The sequence below is a fragment of the Pelobates fuscus genome, chromosome 3 (assembly GCF_036172605.1).
Source record: "Pelobates fuscus isolate aPelFus1 chromosome 3, aPelFus1.pri, whole genome shotgun sequence".
Classification (NCBI taxonomy): Eukaryota; Metazoa; Chordata; class Amphibia; order Anura; family Pelobatidae; genus Pelobates; species Pelobates fuscus.
This window is the reverse complement of record NC_086319.1, coordinates 41,057,253-41,085,157: the sequence shown is the minus strand read 5'-3', so window position 1 is coordinate 41,085,157 and position 27,905 is coordinate 41,057,253. Positions and strand designations below refer to the sequence as shown.

Genomic DNA, 27,905 nt, shown 5'->3' with positions numbered 1-27,905 from the left:
GTGCTTAGGTATTCAAGTATAATAGAGAATGTATAAATACGGTACTATATTAGGACTACCCTGTTCCAGAACTCCTGCTAATACTCTGGCTTCTGATCACAGCTGCTGTGCTAGTAAACAAGTCCTTATAACAGATCATGAATGGTGACGAGATCTTGATATTAAGATTTACCACACCATAAAAAATAAAAAAATACCAATATTTATACCTATTGCTTTTACTCCTAAGTATCAAACATTTGAGGAACAGTATCAGCGATTATGTACTTATGTAAGTAGTCATTTGGCTCTTATATATTTTTTTACCTCAAGTGGATTTTTTTTCCTCCATATTTTTTATTATATGTATTTGGAAAGTCAAGTTTAAATATGATGATTAGATTTTTCTTGGCAGACTGTGAGAGAAATACGAACTACATACACATTTAATTGTAATTATAAATCATTGCGCACACACTGGTGTTGTATGTGTAATACCTTCAAATTCAAAAACATGGTTCAATGATTGTAGTCTTCATTTGTGTTAAAGGGACACTATAGGCACCCAGACCACTTCATGTCATCGAAGTATTCTGGGTGCAGTGTCCCTGTCCCCCTAAATCTTGCAGCTGAAAATATTGCAGTTTTAGATAAGCATTTTTTAGAAAAAGTGTTAGGAATTCAAAGCTATTTTCCCAAAACTTTAATGTTCCTTTAGGAAGAAAAAAAGAAAAAAAAAATAGCTTTTGACAGGTAGGACCATACATACATTCTTAATGCAGTCAATACAAATGAATGACTCACAAACACTTTAGGAAAAGTGGAAAAAAATATTCCGGGGTTTTATTATGTAGGAGAAAAAAACAAAACAAAAACAAAAACATAAAATGATCAAATGTCTTGAATCATTTGATAATCAATATAAAAATCACAAATGTGGAAACCAAAAAGCAGTGGACCAAGTTCTTATAAATAACCTGAATGATTTGTTAGAGATTGGCATAATAGCGGTTCCGGTTTTGAAAATCCCTGTATGCATATTTAGCATCTCTTTTACTATGTGGAATCCGGCCAAATGGCTCATGGTCATTAAAGCATGTATCAAACACATCCTCCACGGCTTTCTCCGCTGCTTCTCGGCTGACTTTTCTAACAGCTAAAATAGATCGAAGAGCTCGATCGCGGACACATACCTAACAGAAAGGAAAGAAACAAATCATTAAATTCAGTTTTGCAAATATCTGACAGTTTATCTACAGCAGTGGGATTTATCTGCTTACTTTTCAATGAGTAAGGGATACTTGGCTGTTAGCGGTCTTTAATTTATACTTTTACCGAGTTGTTTTCTTTTATTTGATTCATGGTTTATTCAAAGCACAGTTACCAAGGAAATAAAAAGCTATTAAAAGCTTCTAGAGTACTTTAATTCACCTTTTTTCCAAGTATTCAACTATAAGATGAGAGCATTTAGTATTCAGTCCCTGCCTGGTAGTTTCACACACATGTGACAGCAAATATAATATGATCAAAATATCAGACACAGACAGCATTAATGTTATGTGTCTGCGCTCTTATTCTCACACTCAGAACAACTCAGACACCAGGAAACAAGTACTGCTATTTGTGCTACTGCTGGTTAATGCTGGGTGTGTGGGGGGTGGATTGTGTAAGAGTTTGTGCTGAATGTGTGAGATGATCAACAAAAAGAATGATATGATGAGCTTATGAGACTGGCAAATGTCAACACGACATCTTGCTGCAATGGGGTGATGACCACTTAGGATCATCCAAAGCATTAGAGAATTAAACACAACAAAGCTTTGATAAAAATTTGATGGATCCAAGACAATGTTTAGGTCTGCCTCTGCCTTTTTGTCATTGGGGGTCAGGCTACATTGGACCAAGGATGTCTGCTCAACAGTGATAAGACCCAGTGCTCAAAGACTACAGGAACCATAATCACTTTAAACAGATGAAGTGATTAAGATGTCTACAGTAATCCTTTTCATAAAATTGATGCAGAAATCCTCTCTCTCTTTAGTTAAAGAAAGCTAGACTAATAGGTTGGAATAGCTATATGAAGTGGCAAAAAGAAATTGATAAAACAAGCAGAAGTGCAATGGCATCCTAAAATTTATACCTTGTGGTGTTCTTTAAATCCAAATTTAAACCGATTTAGCTCATTGCCAAGTGAGCAATCACCGCTGAGATTGGCAGCTCTAATCTAAAACAAAAGAAAGATACACTTAAATCATAATATACATATGAAGTACTTTATCAACAAAAGATAAAATATGCTGTCCTGAAAAGGACACTATAGTCCCCAAAACAACTTTAGCTTAATGAAGCAGTTTTGGTGTATAGATCATGCCCCTGCAGTCTCACTGCTCAATTATCTGACATTTAGGAGTTAAATCACTTTTAGTTTGTTTATGCTGCCATAGCCACACCTCCCCTGGCTGTGACTGACACGGCCTGCAAGATGTATTTATTTTTTTAATCAGATCTTTAGAAGTTTATATATCCTGCTCTTTAAATTGAACTTTAATCACATACAGGAGGCTCCTGCAAGGTTTAGCAATCTATTAACACTGCAAGATAAATATTTAAACAGACTGTACAATAAAGGAAGTATAAACATTAGATCTTGTGACAAAACGCCTTTTGTCACTGGATTGTTAGGTGACAAGCTGCCCTTTTCCCCTGGCTGTTGGAGGAGCCTGATTGCCAGCCTCCTTCCGCATGACTATGGCCCCTGGGAGATTGGGCCCTTTACAAACATTATTTGGGCTAATGGATTTATATTGTGCTGCTGCTGGTCCTTTAAGAACTGCATTGTGGCTTATGGACTTGTATTGGACCATGCTGGCCCTTTAAGAACAGTCTGGGGACATAGAGACTTTGTGTGAAAATGCCCCTTTAAGACGGTGTCCCCAGACTTAGTTAAAATATTTTGTTCCTGGCTTTCTCCCACTTGGTTCAGTAAATGGGGCTTACTGAACCAAGTACCACACAGGCGGGCCACCCAGAAGTGGAAGTGTGCAGGAAATTTACCTCCCAGGCTGGGAGCCTGCTGTAGGTAAATTGCTGACCACTGGGTGGCCGCCATTCGACAAACGAACACGTGGCGGCGGCCATCTTTGTTCATTCGAACGAGGTCAGCGGTATGTGTAGCCAAATTCATGGAACTGAAATCGGCTACACATTTCACCGAACACCGCTGACGCTTACCTTCTCCTACACTGAATTTGCAGCTGCAGAGACCAAGTCCCGTTCTGCATAAAATTGACCGGCCGCACAGCCCAAATCTATAGAACTGTTTTGGGCAGGAAAATGTGCTTGCGGTCGGTCATAAAGGACTTCCATCTAACTTTTTATGTACTGGAGGGATTTGTATGATTTTTGGTTATGTTTATATTTAAAGTATGCCGAATCTGAATATTATAAAACAGTTTGTTTTAATAAAAAAAAAAAAAAAAAAAAAATTGTATAACACAAACTACAAGAAATGGGTGCCATGTATGCTACATATCTTTATATCATGACCTATGGTGAATAACACCTGAAATACACACTAATTGGGACCATTTTAAATTCATGGGTACCATAGGTGCATAAAAGACAAGGTGCAAATGTAAAGCTAAAAATTCCTTGCACTTTGTGAAAGGTTCCTGCAACTTCAGGCATGCACTTATAATTGAGGGTCAGAGTGGCAAAGCGTACGTCTGCCCGGTCTATTCTCAGCAGTTGCATTACATGAGGATGTTTACAGTTCTGAGTAAGGTTTGGCCCTTACCAGTCGGTATTGGACCTGAAATTCTGAGTATATAATATTCTTTCCACTAAAAGTTAGGCCAAAATAGCTGATTTAGGCATTTTGTATTATATTGGAATTAGTTTTCATGCCAACAATCATGCAGACAATCTCCATTTCGCATGTTGGAGACAACTTGACTTCATGAGTATTAGTTCCAAAGCAAGTATAGTGTTAAAATGCTCAGTTTACAAACAAACACACAACATTTGCTAATAAAATACTCTCACTGCATCCACTACACACACACATAAATATTATTGAAAACATAAAAAACAAAATCTGACTGGCATGTACATTTTGTGCATTTACCGCTTAAAGAAAATAAATACGGTAAATGTACAGAATATTGGTCGGCTATCGGCTAGATAGTGCACAGATTATCAGTATCGGCTCTATAAAAAAAAAAAAAAAAAAAATCAATATCGGTCAATCCCTAGTGGAAAGTTTGGAATCTGATTGATTGCTTCTGTGGCCAGGTGTCTTTTATACAGGTAACAAGCTGAGATTAGGAGTACTCCCTTTAAGAGAGTGCTCTTAATCTCAGCTCGTTACCGGTATAAAAGACACCTGGGAGCCAGAAATCTTGCTGATTGAAAGGGGTCAAATACTTATTTCACTCATTGACACGCAAATCGATGTATAACTTTTTTGACATGCGTTTTTCTGGATTTTTTTTTGGTATTCTGTCTCTCACTGTTAAAATACACTTACCATTAAAATTATAGACTGATCATTTCTTTGTCAGTAAAACATTCAAAATCAGCAGGGGATCATATACTTTTCCCCCCTCACTGTATATCATGTGTGCTGTCCCGACTGCAGTATAGCCAGAGTCCTGCACATCCATAGCCCAGTTTACTACATTTGGATTAGCAGATTTAACAAAATTTAGATTTAAATTGTCCTAGTCCAAAAACAAACGTGCATAATATACACATATAACATTGAACAGATATTAAACAACACCTTTATGCAGACCAGTACCCATATGAAATAATGAAAATACCTTGATTACTCTTAATCTATATTAATAAACATTTAGAAACATTGCTTCATGAAAGATTGTTTTTCCTGGCAGTTTGCCCAGAATCGTGTACAAACTGAAATAATTAAAATTGATCAATTAGCTTAGAGCAACTGTGATTAGGATTTGTCCTGACCAAGGTTATTGCATAAATAAATAAAAATAAATTAATACATTAAAGTAGAATAAAGAGCACACACAAAAAAATAAAAACTGAATCTGATGGAAGGCTAATAGTTTATTTTACATAAAGATTAGATATTTTAAATATCCAATGTCTATTCATGTAGCAAATGAGAACATCAGTAGCACAGTAAAGGAACATTCAGCATGAGCTTAGCTTGGGTTTGTCTAATGAAGGACTGTCCTTCAAGTGGAACGGTTACTGCATTAGAAGTGACAATTCTTCCAGTGTTCCCTCACCTCAGTAGGGAAGTAACACTACCGGGCACTATAACACAATATCTCAGTGAAGATGTTATGGTGCGATGAGGTCCTGGGCCATGTGTTATCTAAAGGGGTTGAACGGTTTACAAACCCCAAACCTGCAAAGATGGCATCCGTCCAACTTGCCCAACTGCTTCTGCTGATTGTACGAGGCATCAATCAGTAAGAGTCTGACATGCTAAAAGCGTAAGCTGACACAAAGCCTATCACCAGCCCGCTGTTCATAAAATGGAGTGAAAAAGGTATGGGTTGTGCTATTTAAAAAAAAAAAAAAAAAAAAAAAAAAAAAATGAATAGCACAACCATAGCACACCATGCAAATTAACTTTACCTGCACACTGCCGCGTGTATGTACAGCACTACTGAGGGAATATTAAGTGCATATCCTTGCACGCCAATGGCTTTTGGGGTATCACTGGGCACAGACATTGCCATGAACTCAGAAGTGCTGCAGTGGAAAGGGTCATACTTTTCTTTTTTTTTACCGTTGCTTCATCAGCATTTACAGTGGTGAAAGAATGAGAAACTATTACTTGAAATGTAGTTACAGTTCCGCTGCCAGCATACTTCCCAGGTTTCGGGAGCATCGTTTACAGATATCACACCCACCAGTACCATACGTACCTCAGAACAGGCCAAATGGCGAACGTTGTTGAACCAGTCGACGTGAGCGCGGCAGTGATCGTATGCATGAATAAGTTCATGTGTAACTACACGATTCATGTGTGACTGATTCAGAATGTTGTTCTGACACAATACAATCTGCAGGATAAAAATAAAATGTACATTGAATAAAAAAATAATAATAAAAATCATATCAATATGCCTCAACAGGAAGTGTATGCCTTCTGTTAAAATAATTACCAATACATAGGAGAAATAAATGTCGTCAGACTAGATTTATCAAGGCATACCCAATACTATTTTGGTTGCAAAGTGCCATTAGTATGTGTTGATTTCCATCTGTTTTTGCCTTGACAAATCTACACTATCATGAGGATTCATCACTAAACTAGGTTTTAACAAGAATTACTGATATACTACGGAAGGACTGAGCCACAGGCGTTGAGGCGGCTCAATGCACAGACTAGGAATTAAAATGACATGCTTCCCTGAAACCTTTTTAATTTCTGCATTTCTAGATATGTCACTAGCACAATGTAAAGATATAACTGTATTACAATTACCTAAAGGAGAAATTACCATTCACACATTTGTGGGCAAGAGACTGAAACTATAAGACCTGTAACAACCCAGTAAAAAAAAAAAAAGTGTCAATAACAACTCACTAAATACTAATTATCCAGTTGATGGGAATTTAAAATGCACCCAAAGTGGATATTAAGTTTAAGACTAAAGTAGTCTAGATTACTAATATTCCCAGTTGTTTGGCTTTTTTTTTCTCCATAATTTGATAAACTGCATGACCTCACAAGTCTTGGTTGTAAATGGATTTAGTATAGCCTGTAGTAGAGTACAGTTACACAGAGAGCTATATTGTGTGGTTACCAACCTCAGATGAAGCTGCATCGAACCCTCCACTCACTGCACCATCACATTCTTCACATGAAAAATGCCTGTCTTTGTAAACTGTGCTGAAACACACAAAATAAGGGGTCAAACATCAACACAATTTCGGTTATTGCTTTATTACTGAACATTCAAATCCAACCTAATTATTCAAGAATTATACTGAAAAGACACCCTGCAGGACTCTAAAAGGCACCTAGCCAGCAGGTGGCCATTCAACAGTTTTACCAACAACTCCCATAGCAGACTGTACCCAGCCACATAATGACGGAGGATTAAACACACATGTTCTTGACTTCTTAGAGATTATTTTTTAATGATACAAAAAACAGAACAGGTTGTCTGGTTAGCTTTTACAATAATTGATTTTCTTCACTAAACCAGGCACAATTTGGCCAAGAGTATTGTAAATGTCAGACCTATAAAGCCTTAATAGAAAAAGGATCTTGCCGTTTTGGCCTACAATTTGAGATTCCGTTTCACACTGTCAGAAATCCCCAGTTTAGCAAGCAGGCATTATAGGGTCAAGAGAATAAGGCATATAACAGGACAGCTGCTTTTTTCTTGTAACTGTTTTGTAATACATTAGAAGGTACACTCTACTGCAGTGCACTGTATTAGTTATGGAGCCAGAAAGCTCCCTCGCACCTACCCATAGTAATGAAAAGCAATTAGTGGAGGTAGTGCTCAACTGCAGGGGGTTCAACGCCGAATGCAAATAAAATCTCTGTAGTGCTCAGTGGAAATTCTCATGACCTACTCAGGATAGCAAATACATAATAAAACTAAAACTACAGCACGCAAAAAAGAAAAGAAAATAGGAATAGTTTAGCACTATTAAAGTGCATATCAAAAATGTGATAACACCATAGTAAGCAATGACCTATTCGAATATACAATATTAATGTATGTATGAACAAAGAGAATTAAAGTATAAACCGTAAACCCACCAATATTATCGTGGGTGTACTGACCGAGAGAGTGGAGACCACAGCCCCAAAGTTTCAGCTTGACACCTTTCTCATGGGGTTTCAAGTTGGCTCTACACTGTCTGCCTTATTTATACCTATTACACATGTGCAGGTAATGTTACAACTAAAAGGGAGGGAACCTCGGATTTCGGTAATAATCGTGTATAAAACAATTTGACTTCAGGCCTGTTGTCCTTCTGTTGTTCGTCTCCATTTCCAGATACAGAGAGCTGGAAGCAGTACGGGACTGAGCTTATTAGTTAAGGGCATCATCTAACTCAGAGGTTCTCAACCTTGTCCTCAAGGACCCCCTACCAGTCCAGGGTTTAGGGATTACCTGGGTGTGTCTAAGGTGTTTAGAAAAAAAAAAAAAAACACCTTAGAGTCTAAGGTGTTTTTTTCCCCCCTTTTTCTAAACACCTTAGACACACCCAGGTAATCCCCAAATCCTGGACTGGCAGGGTGTCCTGAGGACTGAGTTGAGAACCCCTGAACTAACTGCTCTCAACCACCACTAGGCTGCATTGCCAGGCTTAGCTCAGACAGAGAACTTATCAGATGTGGTGAAGGCAGACCCAGGTAAGGTGCCAGAGCACTATTGACTCCATAACCACTACATGGCTCTGTAGTGGTTATGGTGTCTGGAGAGTTCCTTTAACGATAGGTGGAAAAAGATCTCACCAGTTATTATTTAGTTCCAATGTTACAATAGTCACAAGCAGATTTATAGGTCTACATTTAAAACACACATATGACCCGAAGCTTGTAATTGCAGATGGAATTTTAAAGACTGAAAAAGACTTACCAACCGGACGACTTCATAGCATCCATAAGTAACTTGGCATATGGGTCTAGGAAAAAAAAAGATCTTCATTAAAACAAGAGTGATTTTACACAAAATGAATCAAGTAGAATGTTAAAACTCTTGTTAGCACAATATACAGATGACATTTAAAAGGCACTCTAAGCACTATAACAACTACAGACCATTATTGTCATTATGGTTCTATCAATCTACTGGTGCAGACTCAAACTTCCACAATACCAATGGCAAATTGTGTTAAAAATTGGACAACACCGATTGGCTGAGAACATTAGCGGTCACACTTGTTAAAGGGCAACTCCACTGCCAGGAAAACAATCCGTTTTCCTGGCACTGCGGGTTCTGTCTCCCTCCCACCCCCCAATCCCCGGTTGCTGAAGGGGTGAAAACCCCTTCCGTAACTTACCTGAAGCAGCAACGATGTCCCTCGTCGCTGCTTCCTCCTCCGCGCCGCTCCTCCTTCTGACTCCGTCGGCCGGAAGGTGAGACTGATCCCGCCCACCGGCCAGGGAAACCTAATGCGCATGCGCAATAGCGCTCCCCATAGGAAAGCATTGAAAATGCATTTCAATGCTTTCCTATGGGGAAATGAGCGACGCTGGAGCTCCTCACACAGAGTGAGGATGTCCAGCGACGCTCTAGCACAGGTTTCCTGTGCTAGGAACCAGGAAGTGCCCTCTAGTGGCTGTCTAGTAGACAGCCACTAGAGGTGGAGTTAACCCTGCAAGGTAATTATCCAATGGGCAGAAGTGGTCTGGGTGCCTGGAGTGTCCCTTTAAGCAATTCTATCCAAATTTTCATAAAATTGTCATTGGGAGTGTTTTTTTTTTTATTCTTGCAATTGAGAGGTTAGGATAGGAATCCTGGGGGGAATATATATATCCATTCTAATAATTAAAAGAAAAAATGTATGCATTTATATTAAACCAAGGCTTAAAATCAGTTGTGTCCTGGTCTGCAACAGGTTGTGAAATTTCTGAACAGCACATGGAATACATGACACAATAAACCAGGGGTGTTTAAAATGTTGATCCCCGGATGTTTTAAAACAACAGCTTCCATGATGCTTTGCCATCCTAAGCATTCCAAAGGCATGCAAAGCATCATGGGAGTTGTATTTGCAGGTCAATAACAACATACAGGCTTGTCATGCCCCAATGGTGAGTAACTAACAATTGAATTTACAAAATTGTATCACTGTAGGCAAGAGAAAACGGGCACTTTTTTTACAATATAGTAATCATATCACAGTGAAATAGCATATCTAGAAGGATATTTCTCCCTGGTTTCTTAATCTAAATTTATGACCTAAGCATGCAAAGTGAGTGAAGGAAACTTGGATTAAAGGACCACTATGGGCACCCAGACCACTTCAGCTCAATGAAGTGGTCTGGGTGCCAGGTTCATTCTAGGGTTAACCCTGCAGATGTAAACATAGCAGTTTCAGTGAGGCCGCTAGAGGCCGCTTCCGCGATTCTCACTGTGAAAATCACAGGGAAAAGACGCTGACGTCCATAGGAAAGCATTGAGAAATGCTTTCCTATGGACTGTTTGAATGCGCATGCAGCGCTGACGTCGGAAGAGGGAGGAGAGTTCCCCAGCGCCGAGGGAGAAAGGAGAGTTTAACCCCTTCAGCCCAGCGAGAGTGGGACCCTTCGGATGGGGGGACCTAAAAACCCTATAGTGCCAGGAAAACAAGGTATACATGACAAAGTAAAGAACAGCAGTTAAGCTTATTGACCACAAGCCTTCCAGATATGTGTGAGATCAACTATAAGTAAGGTAGGTTAAACATGCTGAACCAAATAACTGAGAATAACTGTATAGCCACTGGGTACTGATCACATTATAAAAAGAGACTAGAAGAAATAACAGAAATTCCTGCACAATAACACAGGTTGGTGACTAGAGGTATGCAGAGTCTTTGCAGTAGTCTAGCCAATGCCACAGAAAGCCGCAACATACAACCCGTCTCCATGGGTAAGGTATCGCCTTACCCCTGTCAGACTGTCCTGTAATGCCAGTCGGGCAGCGCGTGTTCAATAGAGGCTGAACCCGCTGTGACGGTATCACTCACCTCCTCGAGCCCAGATCTTATAGGGTGCCGCTACTGCATGTCTAAGGGCCCTCCGTCTCAACTCAGTAGGGCAACGGGCCCCGAGGTCACTCCGGAACTCAGAGAGCTCTTCGGGTAGTTGGGAGTTGTATTTCTACAACATCATCTGGGAATCTACCTTTCGGACACCCCTGCAAAAAGCCCTTAAATAAATCCTGTCAGCAGGAAGTCAGGCAAATCCTGTTTCACCAACATTAACTCTGTTTATTACTCCCTTCATGACAATATTATTGTCAAATACCTTTAATTCTAGACAGCCTGAAAATGTTATGAATGTGTTAAAAACAGTAATGGATAAATGAAAATTCATTAGTAGCGAAATTAACGTCTTCTTGGTAGACTGCAGCTCAAATGCAATACAAATATTGCAGGAAACTCTCACTGATCAAGTCCCTTGGCAGGATGAAAACCCCCAGCCCTGTCACCCCCTCTCTCCCTCCCTCCCCAGCCCTGTCACCCCCTCTCTCCCTCCCCAGCCCTGACACCCCCTCTCTCCCTCCCTCCCCAGCCCTGACACCCCCTCTCTCCCTCCCTCCCCAGCCCTGACACCCCCTCTCTCCCTCCCTCCCCAGCCCTGACACCCCCTCTCTCCCCAGCCCTGACACCCCCTCTCTCCCTCCCTCCCCAGCCCTGACACCCCCTCTCTCCCCAGCCCTGTCACCCCCTCTCTCCCCAGCCCTGTCACCCCCTCTCTCCCCAGCCCTGTCACCCCCTCTCTCCCTCCCTCCCCAGCCCTGTCACCCCCTCTCTCCCTCCCTCCCCAGCCCTGTCACCCCCTCTCTCCCCCTCCCTCCCCAGCCCTGTCACCCCCTCTCTCCCTCCCTCCCCAGCCCTGTCACCCCCTCTCTCCCTCCCTCCCCAGCCCTGTCACCCCCTCTCTCCCTCCCTCCCCAGCCCTGTCACCCCCTCTCTCCCCCTCCCTCCCCAGCCCTGTCACCCCCTCTCTCCCCAGCCCTGTCACCCCCTCTCTCCCCAGCCCTGTCACCCCCTCTCTCCCCAGCCCTGTCACCCCCTCTCTCCCCAGCCCTGTCACCCCCTCTCTCCCCAGCCCTGTCACCCCCTCTCTCCCTCCCTCCCCAGCCCTGTCACCCCCTCTCTCTCTCCCCTCCCCTCCCAGCCCTGTCACCCCCTCTCTCCCCAGCCCTGTCACCCCCTCTCTCCCCAGCCCTGTCACCCCCTCTCTCCCCAGCCCTGTCACCCCCTCTCTCCCCAGCCCTGTCACCCCCTCTCTCCCTCCCTCCCCAGCCCTGTCACCCCCTCTCTCCTCTCCCCTCCCCTCCCAGCCCTGTCACCCCCTCTCTCCCCAGCCCTGTCACCCCCTCTCTCCCTCCCCAGCCCTGACACCCCCTCTCTCCCTCCCTCCCCAGCCCTGACACCCCCTCTCTCCCTCCCTCCCCAGCCCTGACACCCCCTCTCTCCCCAGCCCTGTCACCCCCTCTCTCCCTCCCTCCCCAGCCCTGTCACCCCCTCTCTCCCCAGCCCTGTCACCCCCTCTCTCCCCAGCCCTGTCACCCCCTCTCTCCCCAGCCCTGTCACCCCCTCTCTCCCCAGCCCTGTCACCCCCTCTCTCCCCAGCCCTGTCACCCCCTCTCTCCCTCCCTCCCCAGCCCTGTCACCCCTCTCTCTCTCCCTCCCTCCCTCCCCAGCCCTGTCACCCCCTCTCTCTCTCTCTACCTCCCTCCCCAGCCCTGTCACCCCCTCTCTCCCTCCCCAGCCCTGTCACCCCCTCTCTCCCTCCCCAGCCCTGTCACCCCCTCTCTCTCTCCCTCCCCAGCCCTGTCACCCCCTCTCTCCCTCCCCAGCCCTGTCACCCCCTCTCTCTCTCCCTCCCCAGCCCTGTCACCCCCTCTCTCCCTCCCCAGCCCTGTCACCCCCTCTCTCTCCCTCCCTCCCCAGCCCTGTCACCCCCTCTCTCCCTCCCCAGCCCTGTCACCCCCTCTCTCTCTCCCTCCCTCCCCAGCCCTGTCACCCCCTCTCTCCCTCCCCAGCCCTGTCACCCCCTCTCTCCCTCCCCAGCCCTGTCACCCCCTCTCTCCCTCCCCAGCCCTGTCACCACCTCTCTACCCCCTCTCCCCCCCAGCCCTGTCACCACCTCTCTACCCCCTCTCCCCCCCAGCCCTGTCACCCCCTCTCCCCCCCAGCCCTGTCACCCCCTCTCTCCCCCCCCAGCCCTGTCACCCTCTCTCTCCCCAGCCCTGTCACCCTCTCTCTCCCCAGCCCTGTCACCCTCTCTCTCCCCCCCTCTCCGCCCCCAGCCCTGTCACCCCCTCTCTCCCCCCCAGCCCTGTCACCCCCTCTCTCCCCTCCCAGCCCTGTCACCCCCTCTCTCCCCTCCCAGCCCTGTCACCCCCTCTCTCCCCTCCCAGCCCTGTCACCCCCTCTCTCCCCTCCCAGCCCTGTCACCCCCTCTCTCCCCTCCCAGCCCTGTCACCCCCTCTCTCCTCTCCCCTCCCAGCCCTGTCACCCCCTCTCTCCCCTCCCAGCCCTGTCACCCCCTCTCTCCTCTCCCCTCCCCTCCCAGCCCTGTCACCCCATCTCTCCCCCCCAGCCCTATCACCCTCCCCAGCCCTGTCACCCTCCCCAGCCCTGTCACCCCATCTCTCCCCCCCAGCCCTGTCACCCTCCCCAGCCCTGTCACCCCATCTCTCCCCCCCAGCCCTGTCACCCTCCCCAGCCCTGTCACCCCATCTCTCCCCCCCAGCCCTGTCACCCTCCCCAGCCCTGTCACCCCATCTCTCCCCCCCAGCCCTGTCACCCTCCCCAGCCCTGTCACCCCATCTCTCCCCCCCAGCCCTGTCACCCTCCCCAGCCCTGTCACCCCATCTCTCCCCCCCAGCCCTGTCACCCTCCCCAGCCCTGTCACCCCATCTCTCCCCCCCAGCCCTGTCACCCTCCCCAGCCCTGTCACCCCATCTCTCCCCCCCAGCCCTGTCACCCTCCCCAGCCCTGTCACCCCATCTCTCCCCCCCAGCCCTGTCACCCTCCCCAGCCCTGTCACCCCATCTCTCCCCCCCAGCCCTGTCACCCTCCCCAGCCCTGTCACCCCATCTCTCCCCCCCAGCCCTGTCACCCTCCCCAGCCCTGTCACCCCATCTCTCCCCCCCAGCCCTGTCACCCCATCTCTCCTCCCCAGCCCTGTCACCCTCCCCAGCCCTGTCACCCCATCTCTCCCCCCCAGCCCTGTCACCCTCCCCAGCCCTGTCACCCCATCTCTCCCCCCCAGCCCTGTCACCCTCCCCAGCCCTGTCACCCCATCTCTCCCCCCCAGCCCTGTCACCCTCCCCAGCCCTGTCACCCCATCTCTCCCCCCCAGCCCTGTCACCCTCCCCAGCCCTGTCACCCCATCTCTCCCCCCCAGCCCTGTCACCCTCCCCAGCCCTGTCACCCCATCTCTCCCCCCCAGCCCTGTCACCCTCCCCAGCCCTGTCACCCCATCTCTCCCCCCCAGCCCTGTCACCCTCCCCAGCCCTGTCACCCCATCTCTCCCCCCCAGCCCTGTCACCCTCCCCAGCCCTGTCACCCCATCTCTCCCCCCCAGCCCTGTCACCCTCCCCAGCCCTGTCACCCCATCTCTCCCCCCCAGCCCTGTCACCCTCCCCAGCCCTGTCACCCCATCTCTCCCCCCCAGCCCTGTCACCCTCCCCAGCCCTGTCACCCCATCTCTCCCCCCCAGCCCTGTCACCCTCCCCAGCCCTGTCACCCCATCTCTCCCCCCCAGCCCTGTCACCCTCCCCAGCCCTGTCACCCCATCTCTCCCCCCCAGCCCTGTCACCCTCCCCAGCCCTGTCACCCCATCTCTCCCCCCCAGCCCTGTCACCCTCCCCAGCCCTGTCACCCCATCTCTCCCCCCCAGCCCTGTCACCCTCCCCAGCCCTGTCACCCCATCTCTCCCCCCCAGCCCTGTCACCCTCCCCAGCCCTGTCACCCCATCTCTCCCCCCCAGCCCTGTCACCCTCCCCAGCCCTGTCACCCCATCTCTCCCCCCCAGCCCTGTCACCCTCCCCAGCCCTGTCACCCCATCTCTCCCCCCCAGCCCTGTCACCCTCCCCAGCCCTGTCACCCCATCTCTCCCCCCCAGCCCTGTCACCCTCCCCAGCCCTGTCACCCCATCTCTCCCCCCCAGCCCTGTCACCCTCCCCAGCCCTGTCACCCCATCTCTCCCCCCCAGCCCTGTCACCCTCCCCAGCCCTGTCACCCCATCTCTCCCCCCCAGCCCTGTCACCCTCCCCAGCCCTGTCACCCCATCTCTCCCCCCCAGCCCTGTCACCCTCCCCAGCCCTGTCACCCCATCTCTCCCCCCCAGCCCTGTCACCCTCCCCAGCCCTGTCACCCCATCTCTCCCCCCCAGCCCTGTCACCCTCCCCAGCCCTGTCACCCCATCTCTCCCCCCCAGCCCTGTCACCCTCCCCAGCCCTGTCACCCCATCTCTCCCCCCCAGCCCTGTCACCCTCCCCAGCCCTGTCACCCCATCTCTCCCCCCCAGCCCTGTCACCCTCCCCAGCCCTGTCACCCCATCTCTCCCCCCCAGCCCTGTCACCCTCCCCAGCCCTGTCACCCCATCTCTCCCCCCCAGCCCTGTCACCCTCCCCAGCCCTGTCACCCCATCTCTCCCCCCCAGCCCTGTCACCCTCCCCAGCCCTGTCACCCCATCTCTCCCCCCCAGCCCTGTCACCCTCCCCAGCCCTGTCACCCCATCTCTCCCCCCCAGCCCTGTCACCCTCCCCAGCCCTGTCACCCCATCTCTCCCCCCCAGCCCTGTCACCCTCCCCAGCCCTGTCACCCCATCTCTCCCCCCCAGCCCTGTCACCCTCCCCAGCCCTGTCACCCCATCTCTCCCCCCCAGCCCTGTCACCCTCCCCAGCCCTGTCACCCCATCTCTCCCCCCCAGCCCTGTCACCCTCCCCAGCCCTGTCACCCCATCTCTCCCCCCCAGCCCTGTCACCCTCCCCAGCCCTGTCACCCCATCTCTCCCCCCCAGCCCTGTCACCCTCCCCAGCCCTGTCACCCCATCTCTCCCCCCCAGCCCTGTCACCCTCCCCAGCCCTGTCACCCCATCTCTCCCCCCCAGCCCTGTCACCCTCCCCAGCCCTGTCACCCCATCTCTCCCCCCCAGCCCTATCACCCTCCCCAGCCCTGTCACCCCATCTCTCCCCCCCAGCCCTATCACCCTCCCCAGCCCTGTCACCCCATCTCTCCCCCCCAGCCCTATCACCCTCCCCAGCCCTGTCACCCCATCTCTCCCCCCCAGCCCTATCACCCTCCCCAGCCCTGTCACCCCATCTCTCCCCCCCAGCCCTATCACCCTCCCCAGCCCTGTCACCCCATCTCTCCCCCCCAGCCCTATCACCCTCCCCAGCCCTGTCACCCCATCTCTCCCCCCCAGCCCTATCACCCTCCCCAGCCCTGTCACCCCATCTCTCCCCCCCAGCCCTATCACCCTCCCCAGCCCTGTCACCCCATCTCTCCCCCCCAGCCCTATCACCCTCCCCAGCCCTGTCACCCCATCTCTCCCCCCCAGCCCTATCACCCTCCCCAGCCCTGTCACCCCATCTCTCCCCCCCAGCCCTATCACCCTCCCCAGCCCTGTCACCCCATCTCTCCCCCCCAGCCCTATCACCCTCCCCAGCCCTGTCACCCCATCTCTCCCCCCCAGCCCTATCACCCTCCCCAGCCCTGTCACCCCATCTCTCCCCCCCAGCCCTATCACCCTCCCCAGCCCTGTCACCCCATCTCTCCCCCCCAGCCCTATCACCCTCCCCAGCCCTGTCACCCCATCTCTCCCCCCCAGCCCTATCACCCTCCCCAGCCCTGTCACCCCATCTCTCCCCCCCAGCCCTATCACCCTCCCCAGCCCTGTCACCCCATCTCTCCCCCCCAGCCCTATCACCCTCCCCAGCCCTGTCACCCCATCTCTCCCCCCCAGCCCTATCACCCTCCCCAGCCCTGTCACCCCATCTCTCCCCCCCAGCCCTATCACCCTCCCCAGCCCTGTCACCCCATCTCTCCCCCCCAGCCCTGTCACCCCATCTCTCCCCCCCAGCCCTATCACCCTCCCCAGCCCTGTCACCCCATCTCTCCCCCCCCAGCCCTATCACCCTCCCCAGCCCTGTCACCCCATCTCTCCCCCCCCAGCCCTATCACCCTCCCCAGCCCTGTCACCCCATCTCTCCCCCCCCAGCCCTATCACCCTCCCCAGCCCTGTCACCCCATCTCTCCCCCCCCAGCCCTATCACCCTCCCCAGCCCTGTCACCCCATCTCTCCCCCCCCAGCCCTATCACCCTCCCCAGCCCTGTCACCCCATCTCTCCCCCCCAGCCCTATCACCCTCCCCAGCCCTGTCACCCCATCTCTCCCCCCCCAGCCCTATCACCCCCTCTTGTGATGTAATTCCAGTAAAATACAAGTTTAGCAGGCTAAGATTGCCACAAGGCATATGTATGTATATGTGTTTGTAGTATCAGTTAGTTAATTATACGTAGCTAAGATACTGTCATCACTGTACTGACCAGGTGCAGGAATGTAAGAACTGGAATTACGCGTCCCTCTCCTTTGTATCAGATGAGCCACGTGGTTAGACCGGATGGATGAGTTTAGACTCTATTCATTAAATAGGTTAAGGGTATGTGTGGGTGTAGTTAATTGTGGGAGGAGCTACAGTGCTATATAAGGAATGTACTCTATGTATTCAGTACTCAGACTTTGCTGTATTTTGGTGACGCTAGTCCCTCTGAGTCCCGATCGGTGATCCAATAAAGAATCTCTTCCTTCCTGAAGAAACCTGTGTCCATCTCTCTGTGCTTGGCTTCCGTCAGTTTCTCCGGTATCATTTGGTGCATTGGCCGGGAAGCTCATCGTTCAACGGTAGCTGAGAGGCAGAGGCGTGAGACGGTCTATCTTTGCCCACGTTCTCTACGGCTGCACCCCTGAACTTCTGCGTGGACCTCCCTTCGTCTCGGCGCCACTGGTCTGTTGTCCAGGAGATCATCGGCCTCTACGTGAGAAGTGCTGGGGTGTCCCCGTCGATGAGTGTGAACTCAGGTTCAGGAACGAGGAGGTAAGATAACTGCTGTTTTAGACGGCAGGACCCGCTAGGGGTATACCGATTGTGCGGTAGGCCCAAAGGGGTTTTTGAATCTGTATCTGCCCCCTCTGTCGGAGGGAAGGAGCGAAGGCGCACCGCTCGATCGAACGCTCTTTAGTCAGACCGTTTGATTTGGTTAGTCAGGCGGGGTCCTGGTGTAAGATAGCCCTAGCCGGACACCGGTGTCTTGTCTAGACTAGCGTTCTAGGGTGTATATTACGTTCGCTAGGTCGGAGGGACCGGGAGACTAAGCGGCGCCTGTGTAAATTCGGTTCGCTAGTTCTCATCCTATCTGGGCTAAGTGGGAAGGCGTGTAAATTTGGAACCCACTAGACTTTTGATAGTACGACTAAGAGGCGCCTGTGTAAATTCGGATCTCTAGCTCGTTGTATAGTGCGACTAAGAGGCGCCTGTGTAAATTCGGATCTCTAGCTCGCTATGTATATGTGGTGATTGGGCAGTGTGGCTAACCAAAACGGGTGTATATAGTTTTAGGTAGTCCATTCAAGGTACTGGCCAATAGTTTAGTTGGGAATTGTAAATGTGTTAACGATTGTTTAGTAAAGTGTATATCTTGTTAGATAGCGCGAGCTCAGCCGTCTAGCGAGAGTGTTAATAGTGTGTTGCTGTATTATAGTGCACGGTACCATAACCCTGTATATTTACTGACATTATATAATAAGTACTAATCATTGTCGTCCATTGCATGTTTAACACCATAACCACTAATAATTGTATTGTGACCTTAACTTGTGCTTTGACCTATGCTAACCGTACTGTAACCGCTATTTGTAAAAGACGATGTTACTGGGGTGTGTTATAGACGGGTAATTCGTATATAGAGAATTATAGCGTGGGTGACTGTGTAGTTACGCCAAAGGGCATAATATTGATTATATAGTGACTGGTGTAGCAGCTGTGTGTGTACGGGAATTCCCTGAGTGTTTATTGTTATTGTGTACGTTTCACTTGGTAACCGTACCACGTGGTGCTGTTGCCAGAGGAAACGGGTGTGACTGTTGAATAGTACGCGTGTATAGTAATCGTTGTCGACGACGTTCCACTGTTAAATATGGGTGCGTCGCAGTCAACGATTCCGGATCCCTTAGGATGTATGGTTAAGAATTTTAAAAAGGGATTCAAAGTTTGTGATTTTGGGGTTAAGATGTCCCCTGTACGTTTGGTCACTTTGTGCACTAGGGAGTGGCCTACTTTGGTTGCGGCATGGCCGCCACGTGGCAGTTTGGATCCAACTCTGGTACAGCGCTTACACGTGGCTGTATCAGGTAGGCCTGAACTTTACGGCCAGTTTCCTTATATTGATTGTTGGAGACAGGCCGTAAATGACTCGCCAAAATGGCTCCGGACATGCCACGAGGAACAGTGTCGCCTCATGGTAGCTAGGACTTGTTCGTCCACTAGGGCTGGTGTTAGGCCCATTTTGGACACGCCCCCTGAGTCCGAGATCCCTTTGCCGCCCCCTTACTTTCCGGTAAGAGGAAGTGACGCAAATACAGGAAGTCCTGTAACCCTTCCCTCATTACCCTCATCCACTTCCGCTTCCTCCTCCAGTACAGGATCCACCCCCCCTCGTACTAAATCTCCCCTTCCGGAACCAGAACCCACCCCCATTAGAAACGAATATCCTGATTTGGCGCCACTTCAGACTTCCGGTCAAGCTTCATCTAGCTCGGCCCGAAGTGTTCTATTCACTACCTTTTCCCAAAACCAACCTCCCACATCCCCATACCCTATATCTCCCCGACCGGAACCCATGACTGACGCTTCCCTACGTAGCCCCATCCAAACCCGACAGTTGACTGGTGCCCAACAATTAAAGCACTATCAGATGCCTCTTCGCTTAAATCCCGGGTCAGCTTATATCGATGCCGCAGGTCAAATGGCACACGCTGACCCTGTCTTCGTATATGTCCCTTTCACCACTACCGACCTTTTAAACTGGAAGACCCATAATTCCTCGTATACTGAGAAACCACAAGCCATGACTGATCTGTTCACCTCAATAGTACAGACACATAATCCGACATGGGCTGATTGCCAGCAGTTATTAATGACTTTATTTAACAATGAGGAAAGGACAAGAATAAATCAAGCAGCCATTAAAGCATTAGAGGATAGAGCCCGTGCTTTGAACCAAGCTAATCCAGCAGCATGGGCCGCAACACATTATCCCAACACTGATCCCGATTGGAACGTAAATGGTGCTGATATGGTTCAACTCAGAGCCTATAGAGACGCTATAATTGCTGGCATGAAAGCCGGAGGAAAGAAAGCCATTAACATGTCGAAGACAGTTGAGGTGATTCAGAAAAGCGATGAAGCGCCCAGTGTCTTTTATGACCGATTATTGGAGGCGTACCGCTTGTACACCCCCTTTAATCCGGAAGACGCAGACAATTCCCGAATGGTGAACTCCGCCTTTGTCAGCCAAGCTTACGGAGATATTAAGCGCAAGCTACAAAAGCTAGAAGGGTTTGCAGGTATGTCAATCACCCAACTAATGGAGGTAGCTAATAAGGTGTATATGAATAGGGAAACAGAAAGCAAGAAAGAGGAGGAGCGCAAGATGCGTAAAAAGGCTGATATGCTAGCGGTAGCGATCGCAGGCGTAGATAAACGGGGCCCAGATAGAGGCAATAATAGATGGAGTAGGGAGCCTTTGAGTAGGGATCAGTGTGCGTATTGCAAGGAAGAAGGGCATTGGAGGAACGAATGTCCGCAAAGAGAGCAGTACGAGAGGGTCCTACCCAGGGCAGGCTACGGAAACTTTAGAGGCAGAGCGAGAGGTAGAGGAGGCCCCGGAGGGAGTAATGGTTATAGAGGGAGTAATGGGAACAGAGGAAGTGTTAGGGAAGACAGGTATATTCCAGCAGCGCAAAGGTCTCGCGATAGAGAAGGTAGGGACTTTGTAGGATTGGCTGACACGGTCATGGAGGACTATTGATACCGACCGGGCTCCATCCCCCTTGGTCGAGCGGAGCCTATGGTCGATGTATCAATAGGGGGGAAAAGGAGTGCGTTCATGATCGACACTGGTGCTGAACATTCAGTGGTGACTAATCTAGTTGCTCCTCCATCTGGAAGGACTATTACTGTGATAGGAGCAACTGGAAGAAGTGCTGAAAGACCGGTTCTTAAAAGTCGACTCTGTACATTGGGAGGCCACGTAGTAAAACACCAATTCCTTTATATGCCTGAATGTCCAGTCCAATTGCTGGGACGTGATATGCTATCCAAATTACAAGCGCAGATTACGTTCCTACCAGATGGAACAACATCTTTAAAGTTTAATGGACCTTCAGGTATTATGACTTTACCCGTACCAAAGGAAGAAGAGTGGCGACTTTATACAGTGTTGACTAGCCAAAACCCTAGGAGTGATGAGACATTGTTTAACATACCAGGAGTTTGGGCAGAGAACAACCCACCAGGACTGGCCCGCAATATTCCACCAATAAAAATTGAACTGAAACATGGGGTTTATCCAGTGAGCCTAAGACAATATCACATTCCGCAGAAGGCTAAGAAGAACATCCAATCCTATCTGGATAAGTTCATACGGTATGGTATCCTAAAATTCTGTACTTCCCCCTGGAACACCCCATTGCTGCCTGTTCAAAAGCCCGGCACAGATGAGTATCGACCTGTGCAGGACTTAAGAGCAGTCAATGATGCGGTTGTTAGCATACATCCAGTTGTACCCAATCCATATAACCTGCTTGCTTTAATTCCGGGCGGGGCTACTTACTTCACAGTCTTAGATCTCAAAGATGCCTTCTTTTGCCTCCGAATTGCCGCAGAAAGTCAATGTATTTTCGCTTTCCAATGGGAGAACGCTGTAACGGGCTCAAAACGCCAAATGACTTGGACAAGACTGCCCCAAGGGTTTAAAAATTCACCTACCCTATTTGGTTCAGCCCTAAGTCAAGATCTATTGGATTTCGAGTCCATCCCAGGAGAGTGTGTATTGTTACAATATGTAGATGACTTGTTGATAGCAGCAGTTACAAAAGAAATCTGTCAGCAAGCAACGCACGATCTACTACACATTCTCTGGAAGGCAGGATACAAGGTGTCTAGAAAGAAGGCTCAGTTGTGTTTGCCAACTGTCAAGTATCTAGGATTCCATATCTCTGAAGGTCAAAGAATTATGGGGCCAGAGAGAAAAGAAGCTGTCTGCCAAATACCAATACCCAAGAATAGAAGACAAGTGCGAGAATTCTTGGGGGCAGCAGGCTTCTGTAGGATATGGATTCCCAGCTATGCGATACTAGCAAAACCTCTGTACGCAGCTATCAAAGGTACAGAGCACGACCCCTTCTTATGGACCCAAGAACAGCAAACGGCATTTGAAGATGTGAAGAAGGCTTTGATGAGTGCCCCAGCATTAGGTCTACCTGATCACACACGACCATTCTACCTGTATGTACACGAGCAAAGAAGAATGGCTGTGGGAGTATTGACACAGTACTTGGGATCATGGCAAAGACCTGTTGCCTACATGTCTAAACAATTGGATGCAGTGGCCAGCGGACTTCCACCTTGTCTAAGAGCCGTAGCTGCAGCCGCCCTGCTAGTAGCTGAAGCCGATAAACTCACTCTGGGTCAAGAACTTTATGTACGAGTCCCACATGCAGTACAGACGTTGTTGGATTACAAAGGAAATCATTGGTTTAGTAATAGCCGTATGACCAAGTATCAAGCAATGTTGTGTGAAAACCCAAGAGTGCATTTAGAGACTGTAAACACCTTAAATCCAGCTACCCTTTTGCCACAACCTACTGAAAGTCAACATGATTGTTTGGAAGTAATGGATGAAGTATTCTCAAGTAGACCAGATCTTCGTGATTTTTCCATCCAGAACCCCGATGTTCAATATTACACCGACGGCAGTAGTTATGTGAAAGAAGGGATCCGCTATGCAGGATATGCAGTGACAACAATAGACAAGGTGATAGAAGCTCGGCCACTGGCGAAAGGAACATCAGCACAAAAGGCAGAATTAATAGCACTAACACGAGCGTTACAATTGGCTGAAGGTTTAAGAGTAAATATCTATACGGACTCTAAGTATGCGTTTTTAACCACTCATGCCCACGGAGCTTTGTATAAAGAAAGAGGACTACTGAATTCAGAGGGCAAAGAAATCAAGTACGCAGCTGAAATCCTACAACTATTGGAAGCAGTGTGGGAGCCGAAAGAAGTCGGTATCATACATTGTCGAGCGCATCTGAGAGGAGATGGTGATGTAACCAAGGGAAATCGGATGGCAGATAGTGCAGCTAAGCGTGCTGCTGAATCAGGAAGACAGGAGTATGTGGGGCATATAGCTGCTCTTATACCAACTCCACTGTCCCAATGGACTCCAGTTTATACAGCTCAAGAAGAGGAGTGGTTAAAGACTGAACCGGGAAAGTATTTGGAGAACAAGTGGTATCAGCTAGAAGATGGAAGAATAGTTATACCAGCATCGCTAGCGGTAGAAATTGTCCAAAATTATCACAACGGGACACATTCTGGGAGAGACAGTACTGAAGAATCTCTTAGAAAACATTTCTACATACCAAGATTGTCCAACTTGACTCAGGCCATTGTACGTAGATGTGTAACGTGTGCTAAAAATAATGCAAGACAAGGACCAGTAAAGCCACCAGGAGTTCAGTTTATGGGGGGACTCCCCATGTCCGATCTACAAATAGACTTTACAGTGATGCCTAAGTCGGGTGGACATCGTTACCTGCTGGTAATTGTGTGCACCTATTCAGGCTGGGTAGAAGCATGTCCTACTCGTACAGAGAAAGCAGGAGAAGTTGTGAGATTCCTGCTACGAGAAATAATACCCCGATATGGACTACCCTGTTCTATAGGATCGGACAATGGTCCAGCTTTTGTTCACCAGTGCCTACAACAACTGACTCATATGCTTGGTATAAAGTGGAGGCTTCATACTGCATATAGACCCCAGAGTTCTGGTAAGGTAGAGAGAATGAATAGAACTATAAAGAACCAGTTGGCTAAAATGTGTCAGGAAACCCAACTTAAGTGGAACGTTCTCTTACCCATAGCTTTATTGCGAATCCGCAGTACCCCTACCAGAAGGATGGGCCTCTCTCCTTTTGAAATCATGTATGGGCGACCACCTCCCGTACTTGGTAACTTAAGGGGGGACTTGAGTCAGTTGGGAGAAGGAATTACCCGGCAGCAGGTTGTAGAGTTGGGTAAGACTATGGAGGAGGTACAGAAATGGGTACAAGATAGATTACCTGTGAATATTTATCCCCCTGTTCATAGTTATCATCCAGGAGATCAAGTGTGGATTAAAGAGTGGAATACTGTACCGTTAGGGCCCAAGTGGAGAGGTCCTTATGTTGTTCTTTTGTCTACCCCTACAGCAATAAAAGTAGCAGAAGTGACTCCGTGGATACATCACTCCAGGGTTAAATCAGCAGCAGTCGATTCTTGGCAAGTTACAGCAGATCCAGAGAATCCCTGCAAGATCCGGTTAAAACGTACTACTCAGTCGGAGTAACGAGGAATTATTGTGGATTACAAATTTTATTGTTACAGGTGTGAGTGAGAAGGCCATAATAAAGCCTGTCCGCTTACCATCACATAGTGTATAAGCCAGGAAAGTCTCGAAGGGACACCTGTGAAGACGAGCAGAACTCCATTCCCTGCAGCCCTCACATCCTGGAAGCTGAGGTTCCATCGCACGGACGAAGACTGAGGATGACGGCGAAAGATGTGCTTTTGATTGTGTTTATTTACATGTGTTTTTATATTCAGGAAGGTAGAGGTACCGACACTCCTAGCTGTGAGGTATGCATTAAGACTACGAGAACAGGTAACCATATTTCCCAAACCCTAATTTGGCATTCACAATACGAGTGTAAAGGAGATGTATCGAGATGTAGATACTTAAATATAGATTATAGTGTGTGCCATTTAGGAGTAGGAGAACCTAAGTGCTTCAGTCCGGAGTATCAGCCTCGTACAATTTGGTTGACTCTCAGGAATGGAGATCCTCAGGGGACCCTAATTAATAAAACGGTGTTAGAATCCGTACATTCTTCGGGTGTTCTGCTATTTGATGCGTGTAAAGCGATATCGAGTGGTAGAAAGCCGTGGAATGTATGTGGGGATCTTAGATGGGAGAGGACGTATGGGTCTAACGATAAATATATTTGTCCCAGTAGCAAAAATAAATATGTAAGTCCTAGATGCCCAAATAGAGATTATAACTTTTGCCCATATTGGTCTTGTGTGGGGTGGGCAACTTGGGGACAGACAGTAGACAAAGACATGATAGTGACTAAGTTGCCGACTAGCCCTTATTGTAAGTCTATGGAATGCAACCCAGTCCATATACTCATTAATAACCCCGACAAGTTCTTAGATAAATATGGAAATTTATTTGGGTTTCAAATATACGGGACGGGTTTAGATCCTGGGACATTATTGTTTATAGGAATAGAGACTGATACGGTATCCTCCCAGACTCATCAAGTATACCATTCCTTTTACGAAGAGATGAGTATAGATAATAAGATCCCCCATAATACTAAAAACCTGTTCATTGATCTAGCTGAAAGTATTGCCGGTAGTCTTAATGTTACCAACTGCTATGTGTGTGGAGGTACTAACATGGGAGACCAATGGCCTTGGGAAGCAAAGGAGGTAATGTCCGGTTCTGAGGCAGTTCAACAATTAATATCTTCACAAGCCGATTATCATATGAGTGTTAGAGGTAAATCTGAGTGGAGATTAAAGACCTCCATCATAGGTTATGTTTGCATAGCAAGGAAAGGAATAATGTATAATACTTCTGTAGGAGAATTAACTTGTCTAGGGCAAAAAGCTTATGATGATGATACAAAGAATACAACTTGGTGGTCGGCTTCAAATGTCTCAGAACCATCTAACCCGTTTGCTAGATATGCCAATTTAAAGGATGTGTGGTTTGATCTATCCATCACATCTACTTGGAGAGCCCCAGCAAATTTGTACTGGATCTGTGGTAAAAAAGCCTATTCGGAGTTGCCACAGGACTGGGAAGGGGCATGTGTGTTGGGTATGCTCAAACCATCCTTCTTCTTGTTACCGATTGAAACAGGTGAGACTTTAGGTGTTAAAGTGTATGATGTGAATCATAGGAAGAAAAGGGGACCCATAGAGATAGGCGCCTGGGAAGATGATGAATGGCCTCCCCAGCGTATTATAGATTACTATGGGCCAGCCACGTGGGCTGAGGATGGTACCTTTGGTTATAGAACCCCTATTTATATGCTCAACCGTATTATAAGATTACAGGCGGTGGTTGAGATTATCACAAATGAGACATCACAAGCGCTCAATCTTCTAGCGAAGCATAACACCAGGATGAGGACAGCAGTCTACCAAAATAGATTAGCCTTGGATTACCTTTTGGCAGTAGAGGGAGGTGTATGTGGGAAGTTTAACCTAAGCAATTGCTGTCTTCAAATAGATGACGAAGGGCAAGCAATAGCTGAGCTTACTAGCCATATGGTTAAACTAGCGCATGTGCCTACTCAGGTATGGAAAGGGTATAATCCAAGTAGTTGGTTTGGTAGCTGGTATGAGTGGTTTGGAGGGCTTAAGGCAGTGGTAGGTGGAGTCCTACTAATTTTAATGTTGTGTCTACTCCTGCCGTGTCTTATACCCTTAGTAGTTAGGTCTGTGCAAAGCCTGATAGGAAGTATAGCAGAGAGGAAGGCTGCTGCACAGATAATGGCGATATATAAGTATAAGGCTCTAGATCAGGGAGAACCAATGCAAGAAGATGAATGTTGAAGATTCACATCATAAGATAAGTCTGGTCTGGTTCATGGTAACCTGAGGTATATGCAAACCAAGGTTAAGTGATGCCTCAAGTAATTGTGAAATATCAGAGGCATCAAAGGGGGGAATGTGATGTAATTCCAGTAAAATACAAGTTTAGCAGGCTAAGATTGCCACAAGGCATATGTATGTATATGTGTTTGTAGTATCAGTTAGTTAATTATACGTAGCTAAGATACTGTCATCACTGTACTGACCAGGTGCAGGAATGTAAGAACTGGAATTACGCGTCCCTCTCCTTTGTATCAGATGAGCCACGTGGTTAGACCGGATGGATGAGTTTAGACTCTATTCATTAAATAGGTTAAGGGTATGTGTGGGTGTAGTTAATTGTGGGAGGAGCTACAGTGCTATATAAGGAATGTACTCTATGTATTCAGTACTCAGACTTTGCTGTATTTTGGTGACGCTAGTCCCTCTGAGTCCCGATCGGTGATCCAATAAAGAATCTCTTCCTTCCTGAAGAAACCTGTGTCCATCTCTCTGTGCTTGGCTTCCGTCAGTTTCTCCGGTATCACTCTCTCCTCCCCAGCCCTGTCACCCCATCTCTCCCCCCCCAGCCCTGTCACCCCCTCTCTCCTCCCCAGCCCTGTCACCCCCTCTCTCCTCCCCAGCCCTGTCACCCCATCTCTCCCCCCCAGCCCTATCACCCCATCTCTCCCCCCCAGCCCTATCACCCCATCTCTCCCCCCCAGCCCTATCACCCTCCCCAGCCCTGTCACCCTCCCCAGCCCTGTCACCCCCTCTCTCCCCCCCAGCCCTATCACCCTCCCCAGCCCTATCACCCCCTCTCTCCCCCCAGCCCTATCACCCCCTCTCTCCCCCCAGCCCTATCACCCCCTCTCTCCCCCCAGCCCTATCACCCCCTCTCTCCCCCCAGCCCTATCACCCCCTCTCTCCCCCCAGCCCTATCACACTCACTGGTCTCCAGCGCTATGTTCAGCATAACTTGACATTTCCTATGTTGAGTAAATATGCTGGGCAGTGTGAAGCCCTTTTTCCGCTCCCCGTTATGTCTCTCCGGGAACAGGTGGTAGCCGTGGTCTTCCTCCTCCTGACTCCCCTCCATGCTGCCCTGTGACAGCCTCCCAGCCGTGCTATGATCCTAGCTGACCGGCTGACCCTGCCAAGGAGGAACACCGCCATGAACGCGCATGCCCACCGCGCAGAGCTCCAAACACTAGAGGGAAATCGGAGTCTGCAGATCTGAACTCACACCTGGCGGGCAGACGCTTAT

General features: G+C 48.7%; 1 protein-coding gene across 1 annotated transcript; it reads right to left on the bottom strand.

The window, feature by feature from the left end:
* Positions 1 to 819: 819 nt before the first annotated feature.
* Positions 820 to 27,852, bottom strand: ATP23 (ATP23 metallopeptidase and ATP synthase assembly factor homolog). The gene is made up of 6 exons (XM_063445115.1): positions 27,590 to 27,852; positions 8,574 to 8,619; positions 6,781 to 6,862; positions 5,892 to 6,029; positions 2,120 to 2,203; positions 820 to 1,172 (listed from the first exon to the last, which is right to left on the bottom strand). Exons 1-6 carry the CDS (start codon positions 27,735 to 27,737, stop codon positions 969 to 971), a joined length of 702 nt encoding a protein of 233 aa, XP_063301185.1. The 5' UTR covers positions 27,738 to 27,852; the 3' UTR covers positions 820 to 968.
* Positions 27,853 to 27,905: the final 53 nt, after the last annotated feature.

Bases quoted from the DNA above. Each gene is read 5' to 3' on its own strand.
- ATP23 (XM_063445115.1), bottom strand. From the start codon at position 27,737: ATGGAGGGGAGTCAGGAGGAGGAAGACCACGGCTACCACCTGTTCCCG. The intron at 8,620-27,589 runs GTGAGTGTGATA...TTTTTTTCCTAG, and splicing joins GAACATAGCGCTGGAGACCA to ACCCATATGCCAAGTTACTT. The intron at 6,030-6,780 runs GTTGGTAACCAC...TTTATCCTGCAG, and splicing joins TCGATGCAGCTTCATCTGAG to ATTGTATTGTGTCAGAACAA.